The sequence below is a fragment of the Colius striatus genome, chromosome 1, assembly GCF_028858725.1.
Source record: "Colius striatus isolate bColStr4 chromosome 1, bColStr4.1.hap1, whole genome shotgun sequence".
NCBI classification, from domain to species: Eukaryota; Metazoa; Chordata; class Aves; order Coliiformes; family Coliidae; genus Colius; species Colius striatus.
The window spans coordinates 150,150,148-150,163,232 of NC_084759.1; the positions used below are offsets into that span (position 1 = coordinate 150,150,148).

The 13,085-nt window shown below is 45.8% G+C and overlaps 1 protein-coding gene across 2 annotated transcripts in view; it reads left to right on the top strand.

The window, feature by feature from the left end:
* The window catches only part of ABTB3 (ankyrin repeat and BTB domain containing 3), a 179,439-nt gene that overhangs the window by 109,327 nt on the left and 57,027 nt on the right, over positions 1-13,085 (top strand). For both annotated transcript variants that reach the window (XM_061988920.1, XM_061988922.1), the window contains exon 3: positions 11,352-11,556. In XM_061988920.1, coding sequence (XP_061844904.1) covers positions 11,352-11,556 — 205 coding nt within the window. The remainder of the gene's footprint in view (positions 1-11,351; positions 11,557-13,085) is intronic.

Sequence of the window (13,085 nt, forward strand, 5' to 3'; positions counted from 1 at the left end):
TTCCACCACCACTCCCCTGGTTTAAAATTTGATTTCCAGAAACGTGCCATCTCCAACCTTACCACTCCTACCTTAGATTCAAACGCTCCGTTGGTGGGGTTTGCTTTCCTGTATGTCTATTGACTGCCAACATGGGCAAAACACTCTTCAGGGTGGCCAACTCGAAGAAAAGACCGCATCAGTGGGAGTTAGATGCAGCTGTTAGAGAGGCTGGCGCCTCCAGCACTCTGGTAGCCCTCCAGAAAGCCCTCTGGACAACTGTTGAGGATACCTCCCCAGCTGCTGCAAGCAGATGCATGTTGGGGAAGAAGCAGTGGGAGGAGTGGTAGTTGGCAGAGCTTGCAAGGCTCAGTAGAAATTGTTGGGTAGAAATCGTTGCGGTGGAGCAGTGCCGGTGCAGAGTTCAAAACTGAGTTGTGAAGTGTGGAGGGAGGCACAGCGTATCGGTGGGTAAAAACCTGTGAATGTGGGAGAAAATCATGAAGACAATGGGAAACGGAGGGGTGGGTGGGAGGTAAAAGGGGATTTGCTCTTTGTTCGGTGCTTGTGTGTCTTTAGCTGGCATCAGCAGAGGCTGAAAGGTTGCAGCAAAGCCTCTGCCATGGAGAGAGTCTGGAGAACCGCAGTGTGGGGGCAGAAATGCTGAGCAGTGGGGAGAAGCCAAGGGGGAACACCTGAGGATCAGAGTGTGTTGGCGGGGAGGGAGTAGGCGAAGGAGAATTTATCATTGCCCTGATGGTGTGAGGGGGCTGGAGAGCTTTAGAAGTGGCATTGTGGAGGGGAAAGAGGATATGGCAAGCTCTGGTGTGGAAAATTGGGATATGAGGGAAGGGTTAGGTATGTAAAAACTCCTGCTCTTGCGGGGATGAATAAAGGTGATGAGGGAGACTCTCTGGATAGGAAGAAATTAAGAGGGTAGCTCTTGTCAGAAGGAGGAGGAGATGGCAACCAGGAGTGAGTGGCAAGGACAGGAAATTGACCTGCCAGACCAACAGAGTGGGCAGTCTCCCTGAACTCATGTCTTCCATGTCCCTCTGGCTTGCAATGTCCCAGTACCAGCACTTTGGTTTTGTTCTCTTCAAGAGAGTGCAGAAACCAAGGGCAAAAAGCAATCTTGTGATAAAGCAATTTAATTTTATCTCAGAAAAAAAAGGCAATTATAATTGAATGAGATTTCCTGTAGTTTATCGACATTAATAATTAAAGTATTGCAAGTACACAGAGTAACTAGAATTAACAAGCTCCAGCATGAGGAGGAAAGCCTTCCTCTGCTTTCAGTGCTGCCCAGCATCCTCATCTGCAGTGGTGTGGCTGGCTGATGAGCTCATGGAGGCTTTGAGACCAGGAAATCAAATCTGTCCCCTGGAAGATGACAGCTGGCAAACAGGGCCCTTTTACTGCGCAGAACCCCTATTTCAGTTCAAGTCGTCTTAGTTTCTTTGTAGTCTGTCCCAGGTTGAAAACAGATTCACAGGGTGAAAACCCTGTGGTACCTTGCCCTACACTTGATGGCCCTTGTTTGTCTTCTCCCTTTGTTTTTTTCATGTATGCTGTCAGTGTATTAGAAAAGACTGTTTAGGTGAGCTGCGTCTCCCTTGGAGGTGAAAGCCGAGAGAAAATTGGGGAAAGGCGAGATGATGGACACAACCATAGATTGCAGGGCAGCACTTTCTGGGAATGCTTCTGAGGAGGAGGTCAACTCAGGCTGCCATTGAGGGGTCCTCATGGCTGGGCAGGTGCAACTGGAGTCGCTGATGCTTCTCGGATGTCCCACCAAACTGATGTCTGAGCCTTCTGCTCTCATCTCCCAGGCATAGCAGGAAGCGAGCGCTGGTCGTCGCTGAGACAACCATGCCCTGCCCTGCCCTGCCTGGCAGTGGCAAGGTAAGGTGGTGCTGCTGGCCCTGGGGCACTCTCCCAAAACTAGGAAGAAGAGGCGATGTCGCTGACTTAAGGGGAAAAATCAAAGGAAGTTTTCATCTCCAAGACTTGGGTGGAGAATGTAAATGGAGACCTAATTCCGCAACGCAATTACAGCGGTAATGCGTGATTCCAAGGAAAAGGCTTGAAAAATTAATGTGAAACCTTATTCATTAAAATATAATGAACGTGGCACAAAGTTAAGGAGCAACAATAAATCTGGCCTATGTTATATTGGCAGTTAGTATTCAGGAATTGTAATTGCCTACTACAGTGTGTTTTAAAGGAATGTAATTTCATTTGGAATGCTTATTATATGGAGAACATTGGGAAGAACTGAAGCACGACAAAAAAAAATAGAATTTTAAACAGTAGCCTGACAGTATTCCACTATTTAATCTTAGAGAAAATATTTCTGCAGAGGAGTCAGACTAGATGATCTCTAAAGGTCCCTTCCAACCCCTACCATTCTATGATTTCACAAGACTCTTTATTTTTTTCTTTTCATTTTTTTCCCCAAAGTTTCCTGTATTTCCAGGCCAGATGTAGAGGAGAAGGGAAATAGAGCTATTTGGATTTTTTCCTAGATTTCTAGTTCTTTTTATTTCCCCCTCCTTTAGACAGGGAAAAATAAGTAGACTGAATGGAAAAAAAGACGGAAATATTAGAGAGAGCTTGATGGCTGAGAGGTTCTGTGATACTGCGTTTTGACCTTTGAATACTTTTCCTAACTTCTTTATATGCATGTTTGCAATCCACAAACATTTATGTTATATTTGACTGCATAAGACTCCCAACACGCCTATTCATCACCCACCTAAAAATACCACTGCCGTCTTGGAGGCCAGATGCAGGAGGGATGAGGCTCACAACTGGAGGTTGCTGGTGTTTTGCTGGATAAGGGAGGACCGTCTTTGTCTTGTATGTGCATGTAGTTGGTGACAAGGAAGAACAGAGCTGGGCAACAGCTGGGAAAGTGTGCTGGGCCTTAACACTGGCACCAAGATATATCCCTCTCGTACTGCCTTGAGATGAAGACTGTAAGGTGTTAGTGTATGGCCAAGGTGGGACAACTACTCTATGCTGAGACATGCACAAGGCTGTGAAAGCATTGTAACCATATAGAGGGGATAAACTGTGGCCTAGAGTGGCATCCAAACCTCATTTTCACACATCTTCAGATTAGAGCAGAAAACTGTTTGGGGCTTGCTTTGAGTCCAGAGATAGCCAGTGTGCTTTTCCTGGCTGAGAAGGCTTCCACTCAGTTTTAGGCAAGCTACATTGACTGGTGGTAGTGCTGGTATCACTTTGGTAACCACAATGAGTAGGTATTTTTATTTTTAAACTAGATGTGTATGTGCTGATCTCATAGGATCTCATGTGCTGATCTCATAGGATCATAGCGTGGTACTTCTGTCTAGAAGTTCCCCGTCTCTTTTGAACTGAGGAGCCCACAACTGGACACAGGACTCCAGCTGAGGTCTCACCAGGGCAGAGCAGAAGGGGAGCAGAACCTCCCTCGACCTGCTGGCCACACTCTTCTTGATGCATCCCGGAATGCCGTTGGCCTTCTTGGCCATGAGGGCACAATGAGGTTTTTAGCCTTTGAACAGTGTTTGACTTGGAGCAACTCCCAGATCTGGTGTTCAGGACAGTGTTTTCTCCACATTACCACTCACGTCTCAGCAAGGTTTTACTTTTTGTCATTGGAAAAACACCACCCTTTCCCATCATTTTCTCTTTGCCTCTGCAGTGCTGAATGTATATATTTCCAAAAAAAAGAGCCTCTCAGTAGATCTTGGCACAGTTTTAGGGATGAAAGGAAGGGTTACTGCTCAAGTGTAAGTAGGCATGTGATTGCACATACCAATACTGTTTTTCATTTCTCCTCCCAGCCCCAGCCAAAGAGATGATGAAAGTCTGCATCCCCTCCCTTGCCTTTTCATCTAGTCTCAGTCCTCTGCAACCAACAGGAAGAAGCACTGCGGGAACTGTACAAATTGATTCATGTCCTGTGAATAAGAGGTTAATCCTAGACTTAGAAGTAAATACCAGGGTAAAGGTGCTTGTTGAACGAGTGGCATCTGAAGAAGGATTGTTTTAAGAGCTCTGTTTATTTACTGACAGAACAAAAGCCCTGTTTGTCATATATTAGTCTCAGACTAAGCAGCACCCTAGAGAAAGGCCAAAGCTTATTCCCTGTTTCAGTGCTGGGCTAAGAAGCGGTACTAGCTGAAAGCCTGCAATTCAGATGGTAGTGCTCCCTTCAGCATAGGTTTTTGCCATAGAATGGCAGCTTGTGTGGGCACTCTCCAGATGTGACGATACTTCTAGTTTCCTCGGGCCCTCCACTGGTTTAATGCACAGGATCTCGACATCCTTGGTCTCCCACCTTACTCTCCTGGTGAAACCACTTGGTTTTCTACCTCCTGTATTTAAGCTCACACAGGTTTGATGGATAGAGGCAAAAGCTGTTGCCTTAGTGGGTGGGGGATGCTGGAGTTCCAACCCTCCACCACCCCTCCCCAATATACTGATGTATCAACTCAGAATTTCCCCATGTTACATCACCCTTGAGGTGCAGACTCCTATTCACCCCTGAACTTGTTTGCATCACAGCACACTCAGGGTTAAAATGGCATTTTCCTTTCCTTAGGTTTGCAGTCCTCCCTGTCCCTGCTGTAGAGAGCACAGGCAATTGATCAGGCCAGGGTGAACAATCTTCATCCTGGCTGCTCAGCCATGGAGGGTTCTTAAATTCAGAGGCTGAGGACAGGGACCTATATCAGGCCAAAGAAAATCCAAGAATGGTGGTCTGTAAGGCCATCCATGGAGGTCTGCAGAGGGAATGCTGAGCATTAGGCAGGCAGATGAATAGCTCATCCGAGTCAAAGCTTGTTTGGAGTTGATGTGGTTTAAGGGGAATCAAACACAAACATCATGCTTGCCACATTGGATTGTAGATTTTGGAGGTAATAGTGTTGTTATAATAGGTATGTGAACTTGAGAAGATTTAATTATTATTGTGGCTTTTTTGTGGGATATATCCAATCGCTAATTTCTTGGTTTTCAAATACTTTGTAAGCACTGAATCACAGACAAACACTCTATAATATAAATAGAAGCTTCTTGTGGTGGTGGGATAAGTGGAGATAAAAGGTTAAATGATCTGTGGGAGGCCACAGGGAAGCCATTGTCAGGAAATGGGCTGCTCATATCCTGGTCCCATCTTTCAGTGTTTCGAATCGCAGCTCCTTCAATTGCTCTTCTGTGGGAGACATGAATGGCTGGTTAGGAGGAGAAGAAGAAGCTGCCTGGGATAGCAAATTCACATAGGGACATGATGTGAGCAAACATAGATGGCATAAATGGGGAGGGGTCTGAAAGGTGAACTTGACAGTAAATGTGTTACACGTGGGATGCTCCACTGACTGTGGGTTATGGCACCCCAAGAATACCCACAGCCTGAGGCAGCTGGCTCTTGAGTTTGAAATAGACTGCGTGCCAAGAATAGCATGGCTTTATATTTTGAAGGTACTTTGTGTTAAGAGCTTGTTCACAATGAAATACATACTAAATACTTTCTGGTGTGCACTCACCCTCTCTTTCTGTACACTCCTTTCCTGGCATAGACAAGTTGTCTTGAGTTAACAATAGAAAGGCCTCCAATAAATTATTTGAGGAAATGTTTCACTCCAGCAGCTTTTGCTCAGCCGACTTCTGAGATATAAGAGATTGATGCAACACTGGAGGCAGAGCAAACATGGAGGGAGCAGCACAGCTGAAGCGAAGAGCGTGAGGATGGCTCGGGCAGCTGACTGAGCGAGTGGCTGGAGGCAATTTGCTGCGCTGCAGGAGGCACAGTTCAGCTACTCATGTTCACTCCCATTCATGCGCCGAGAGGCATAAGTCAGGGTGAGCTGTAGCAATGCATCATTTCAGCTTGGAAACCAAAGGCAACAGGCAGGTAGAGAAGGAAAGAAACTTAGCTACAGTTTGGGAAGGATACAGAATGTCTGGGGCTACCAGTAAACAGTATGATTGAATAGACCGTGGTTGATTATCAGCATTTTAACTCCTGTTTTCAATGTTTTCCCCAGAGCTAGTTGTGAGCAAAACCATAGATCCGAGACCTTTACACTGAGGTATGAAATGAATCCAGGTCAGGAAAGTGAGTTTTGCACCTGGCTCATATGATTGTAAGGGGCAGACTTTGGAAACGACTGTCTGTGACATGAAGTTGGCATCTGGAGTGCATCTCCCTGACTGATACTCCTCTTCGTCATGGTCTGTACAGGAGGACACAGGAGGACATTAAGGGCTCTGAAGAACAGACACAATTCTAGTTTATGGCTCTGCCCCTCTCCTTCTTTGCAAGAGAAAATGCTGACCCAGGTAGCACAACAAAAAAGTAACACTGCCGCCGTCAACATGCATCACCACAGAGCGTGATTGCTGAGAGTAGGTTACGTATGCTGGAGTCACGTACAGCTGGAATGATGGTCAGACCAATGTTATCAAACTGATGGCTACTGCCTACAGGACGTTGTCATGCTAGAAACATGGCCTGCTACTGCTTTGCATGGTGTCCTAATGGGACATCACATAGAAAGAGGGCTATAGTGGAAACAGAGATCCTGTTATCTCCCCTGGGCTTTGAAGGAAAGACACAGGCCAAAGAAAGTGTGTGGCTTTTTTCAGTGTGCAAAAATATCGTCATTAAGTTGTTCTTGCAGTTTTAGGACATGTTTTTGAAACAAGAAAAACTTGAGGTAGATGTCTCAGTGGCTGTGTAAGGATTAGTCCAGCATCATTCACCTCAGGGTCATGGCTACGCAGACACACACCCAGCTGAATGTTTTAGGCTCTGGAAGTTTATCCCCCTGAAAGTAGTGAGCCTGTTCCTAGGCAGGCGTGCGTGTGAGATCAGGTCCATTATGTCAAACCATAAAATCCCTCAGGAAGCTTCTCAAAAGTGGGTGTTGTGCATCTATGACTTCCTCTTTTTTCGACCTCTTTTTGCTTTTCTTCTTTTTCTGCCTCCTCTTTTACAGAATTGGAAACAGATGTGTTATTTTTTTAAACATTAGGCTCTAATATGATAAAAGTAGTGATAATAGCTGCTGCTGAAGCCAAACATGGTAAAAAAAACCCCAGAGACTTCACTGGCCACTGTGGAGAGGGCTCGAGCTGTCCACTTGTGTGCTGCATGTTGTTGCTATATGCTATATACCACCCCCATACAGACTGGAGCAGCTTAACTTTCCCTGTCACATCACATCTTTGGCTTGAAGTCTGTGAAGCTGTTCCTTAAATATTCAGTATTGCCTTAAACCAGGCCCGTGTCACAACATGCACATTACATAATGTTTTCAGTCCTTAAATCAAATGTGTTTGGACCTTGTGTTCATAAACTGTGCTGAACTGACAGCAGCAGTGACGGGAGAGTCCTGCTTTAGTCGTGTAAAGGATGAAATGCTGGTAGCTACAGCAGCAACTCCACACGCCGTGATGTGGTGGTGGTTTCATGGGTCCTTGCTGGTTTCATGGTGATGTCATGGCTAGCCTGTGTGTGAGGCACAGCATTTCTTCTCTGGACTAACAAGCTCCAGTGTGGAGCTGGGTTGCTGGAGCTCTTCCCCATCTCGATCCAGGGCTGCAAGGCAGTGCCATCCTGAGCCTTGCCACTGACTTTGTTGCCCTCTGGGACCCTGTCCTCCAGTTCTGGCTTCTCAGCTTCAGCAGCAGAAATATGATCAAAGACACCCCCATTTTGCTGCTCTTTTTGTTTTTGTGTCTACCCCACACAACGTGATGTCTTTCTCTTCCTAGCTCTGCCAGCAGAGCAGTTTGTGCATTGGCTCGCTTGGCTTATGTTGCATAAATTGTGAAAGTGTTTATTTAGTTTAAATTAAAAACAAAATACAACTGGCAAGGTCTTTTGTCAGGCAGACCAGCTCCCCAGTCTGTTCCTCAGATGGATTACAGGCGGTTGGTACAGGGGCAAGAATGAGTGCAGGGACAGCAGCACAGGGCTCCCCACTGAGCTCCTTGTGTCACGACGCCACAGCTATCAGGAGCCATGCCTGTGGAGTTACAAACCAGATTGATTCAGCTGCTGGGATTTTTGTATTTTATGGGGTTGTTGGAAAATTATGCACTCGGGAATTAACTGACCTTTCAGATGCTCTCAGTTCATCTGTCTGAGACGTATTTTCAGGGCCAAAAAAGATGCAGAAGAGCCAGCAATGCTGCAAGCAGGTAACTTTTCCTTGCAGAGCATTGCTGTGCTAAACACAGCTCTGAAGAGCAGTAGACGGCAAACCAAGACGATGAAGGGAGCTTGTCTTTCTATGCTTGGCCACAAATTCAAGGTTGCCCCTGAGGTTTGGATGTACCATGGCTTTTACAGCTGGCAAGGGGAACACAGAGACTGGGTTTCCCAGACGGGAGTTGAATTCAACTGACTGCTGGAGACCAGACCAGTGAGTCCCATCATGGAGCTGGTTTCATGTCATTGAGCTTTGGGGTGCCCTGGGCAGGATTTAAGGGAATTTCAACTGTTGCTATATTCTTTGGAAGAAAACAGAGAAGCAACAGCATATTATTAGCAAGGAAGAATAGAAGCAGCAAAATGTGGCTTGGATTGAAAACAACACATGTGCATCTGAAACCAGATGTTACACTACATAAGTAGTACCATACAGCGTGTGCATGCTCCTGTCAGCTCCATCCTCCCTTCCTTGCACTCATCCTGATGCGCAGACATGCTAAGGCACTGTCTCTACTCTGGAGAATTTTCACCATGACTGGATGCGGCAGGAGGAATAAAAGGGTGCAAGGAATTGCTGTGGATTTTCTGAGGTGATGCTGTGCAGTAACACAGAGAGCAGTGATTCCCATCCTCCTCTAGTACGCTGTCTGTTGGGTACCAAGATCATAATGCAGCCTTTTGTGTTTACTTACTGTCCTCTGTGAAGCTTGATGCTTTATAGCTGTTGATTGATTAAGCTTTGAGTTATCTCTGATAGGGGAATGTTATAATAGTTGTTAATACCAAAATTATTTGAAATGTAACCAGACATAACATAGCAAAGGAAAAAGGAAGATCTAAGCCAATCGGTTCTTGGTGTAATTAAATGAGGCTTAAACATAAAAAGCATAATTCAGCTTTAATGGTATGAATCAGTTTGGATTTCTTAAGTGGTTGAGGAAATACAGAATAAGAAGGTGAACTGCTAGTCATATTGAAATGGATGGAGCTTTGCCATTGATTTCAAAGAGGCTTAAGTTCCTCCAATCTTGCATCAGCAGCAGTGCTGAGCTGCTCACCCTTCCTACGTCATTCTTGTTGCTGCTTTCCCTCCTTACTCACCCTGCAGCTTCTTCTGGTGCTGGATGTGTCATTGAAGTCGCATCACCCCAGTGCTCAGAGCAGAATGGGGATGAAGTAATGCTGCTGCCTGAACTAGGGCCTAAATCACATCCTGATTTTTATTTCTTGTTAGGTACAGAAGTCAGGGGCATTCTCTAGTGCCTGCTGTCTCAATCCACTGAAATAAGACTAGTCATGTGCTTAACTTTAACCACATGCTTTAGTGCTGTAGTGGCCTGGGTCTGAAAAGGCAACTCCTTTAGTGCAACTCCTTTTTCTCTGCTTTTCCTATTACTGTTGAGGCCAGATGTTGCACCCAGCACTTCTATGCTTTTTTTTTCCTTTTGGAGAAAAGGAGAGGAATATACTTTTGCTATCACAAAAGTTGCTTTGCAGTTAAACTGGCCCATGCTAGACTTGGCAGTGCACATCAGCTGTGACAGAGTGGACTGAGCGAAGGGTGTCCCAAACTTTCCTGCCGCTTCTGGTTGCCTGCATATAATTTTGTGCAGGACTGGGGAGTCATCTGAGAGGCACATCTGTTTCTGCTGTGGACCTGATTCTGCAAGCTTTCAGCATGCACAGCTTCTCTCGGAAATTATGAGCATGCCGGGCTGCAAGATTGGTCCTATCATGACAATTTCCTGGCAGAGAGAAAAGACAGAAACTATTTTTAAATGAAAGCTTTGAATCAGAGGAATATTGCAGAGTGCAGCAAAAAATTGTGTCAAAACCCTGAAATCATGGACTCGGCAGTTTTCTCATGCCAGTGGTTTTCTTCTCTTCATGGTTTTAAGATTGTGTTTTGGGAGGACTGGGCTGAGCATTTCTTACCGAGACATTTCCGTTCTCCCCGGTGCATGTTATCACCCCAGTGGCATCATTTTCTGTGTGAGTCAGGCTGGAGAGAGGTGATGTGCTGTGATGTGTTCACAGGGGTGGGACTTTTCAAAAAAAGCTTGTAGCTCTGCCTTGCACACGGTCAAAATGGTTGTCCTTTAAGTTTGCCCAGGAGTTAGTTATTCAGCCTTCCTTCCCCACCATGACTGGGTTTTATGTTCCTACCTTGGTGTATATTTCCAGCTTTTCCTTCCAAGTTTTGGTGCTCAGTGATCACTTGGGAAAAGCATATAAGAGAAAGCATATGACTTTTTAACACTGGAAAATTATGTCTTCTTTTCCTCATCACTGGCTTTTGTATCTCTTGAGAATAGCTCAAAGGGCTCTTGCTCAGATTTTCATTTGAAACAAAACATCTGATTTGATCTGAGATCGTTATTTCACCCCAAAGCACTCTCAGAGTGGTTTGAACATGTGAAAACAGGCAATTTATAACCACAATTGTTTCCCTGCCTTTGATAGAGTGGTCACTAGTCAACAAATGTAAAATTCCCTGCCTTGGAGGGAGCTGTTTTAGTTAATTAGTTACAATCAGTACTGTGCCAAGAGGCTCACTTCTGCATGCCTGTATATTTGCCTGCTAATCCCACTTGCTGGTTTTGCTGATCTTGGTCCACATGTTGTGGCTGCCTTCCCATACCTGCCCTGCGAGGAAGCACCTGGAACCACACTGGCACAGGGCAGACAATGAGCATCTTGGGCCGTCTTCTGTGCCATGGAAACCTGAGGGGCTCTGTGAGCCTACTTCACAGGTTTTGCTCTTCTGCTAACATGAAGTTTTCCAAGCCCAACTTGGGTTTACAAATTTTAATTTTGGTTGCAGATTTCTGATACTGTCTTTTAAGTTGATTTTTTTTTTTTTGCCTTTTTCCTTCACCCTTTTTCCTTCCCTTTGCAAGTTCCTGCAGTGTTCTGTGCATTACCTGGTTGCCTCTTCCCTTGTTGCAAGGGACTGGATTTCTCTGCTGCTCTGTAACCAGGAGCATGCAGCTTTTGGTTCCACTCTGCATTGTCTCCACTGATTGGTTTTTTTGGACTGTATGATTTTGACAGCCTACAAAGGCTGCCTGTAGGTAGCTGTGAGCCTGACCTCAGTGTTCCAATGTTAAGAGTCCAGAGACAGCCTGGCATTCACTCAGCTTTTACTTTTCCCCAGGCGACCTGGTGTCTCGAGCGATGCACCACCTCCAGCCCCTCAACGCCAAGCAGCATGGGAACGGGACACCGATGCACCAGAAGCAGGGATCACTCTACTGGGAACCAGAGGCTCTGTACACCCTCTGCTACTTCATGCACTGCCCCCAGATGGAGTGGGAAAACCCCAATGTGGAGCCGTCAAAAGTCACACTGCAGACTGAGAGGTAAGAGCCGCTGCGTGGTGCGTAATGTTGTGGTGAAGACGTTTCGTTAATAAATCAGCCTGGCTGGCTAATTGCTAATTACAGCTTGCACGTGAGAGACTGCAAAGCAGTCTGGTTTAGTTTAGGATCACCTCTTTGAAATCCATTTCTCTCGCCAAAGCGCTGCGTGGCTGACCCAATATATATCAAAAGTGACACCCAGTGGCTGCATACAGCAAATTGGTTCCAGATGTGCACTCAGGAGAGAATTTCCTTTTCCTTTCGTTGTTGCTCAACTCTTCTGTGTTTTGGAAAAGAAAATGAAAACTTCTATTTCTGGCCTAGCAGGTTCGGGTTTAAATGCGGGTTTGGGTTTTTTTTTCCTAGGCGTTAATAGGGCTCGGCAGCTGCAACTGGGGAAGTGGAAAATGAATAGTGTATAGAAAGGAGAGGTGGTTAAAGATGCTGAGCCTCAGCTATGCTGACTACCTGGGTAGAGGAGCAGCCTTGGGGCTGCCCTGGCTGAGGACGTGGCAGGCTCCAGCTGTGCTGCTGTTGTCCCAGCTCCAGGGATGTCTGTGGCAGGGAAGGTAGGCCCGAGGCACCATCCTGAATTAGGGTCTGCTATAAGATGAGAAGGAGATGCCACTGAAGCTGCTGATGGAGTTGCCAAGTGCCATCAGGCAGATAGGGTGCTGAGCACAGGGCAGCATTACACTCGGGCACTGCAGAAAGCAATTGGGACAGGTTACTGGCCAAGAAAATAAAGCCATCTTCTGTCAAAAGCCCAGCAAACCCTCTAGTAACACAGGCTCCCACACCGTGCTATTTCCTTTCCATGCGTCTCACCAGCCCTAAACCAGGCTTCTCCATTACAGAGACAAGAAGAGCGACTGGTGCTTGGAAAGTGCTGGGTACTCTTTTTTAGGACGGGTATCATGGCGATGCAAATGCAAGCCACTTTTTCAGGCTGGGCTCCACATTTACATCCCAATGTATGTATCAGGCTGTATGTGTGAGCCAAAGCTCTGATCTGCACGTGTGCCCTGAGAGCCGCACATGCAGGACTCGGTTATTGTTTCACTGTGAGCTCTGCATCTCAAAAGCAGTGATTGAGCACCTCGTCATATGCATAATTGTAAATGGTATATAATGTGATGTTTTCACTGATATACTTTTATATCAGTTCACAGAAATGCATACAGGATGAAACTCTGGCGTTGGTGATGTTACTGGGAATTTTGCCATTTGCCTTTGGATGGCATTTTGTTTCTTTTCAAGTTTGGGTCGCTCCGTGGGCATGTTTTCATTGTTGTTTCCAAAGAATGAAAACCCAGATGGGAAATGACAAGAATCCAGAACTTTCTCGCTTTACTAAATTCTTTCTAATGTCATGACTTGTCATCTAGCCTTGTCATTATAGAAAGGCCTAACTCATGTCCAAGATGGTTACTGTGCAAAAAAACCACCTCCCACCAAAATTAGAAAATACCCTTCACCTGATCTGTAGTCCCCATCTATGGGAGTAATGCCACTGAAACCAGTGGGAA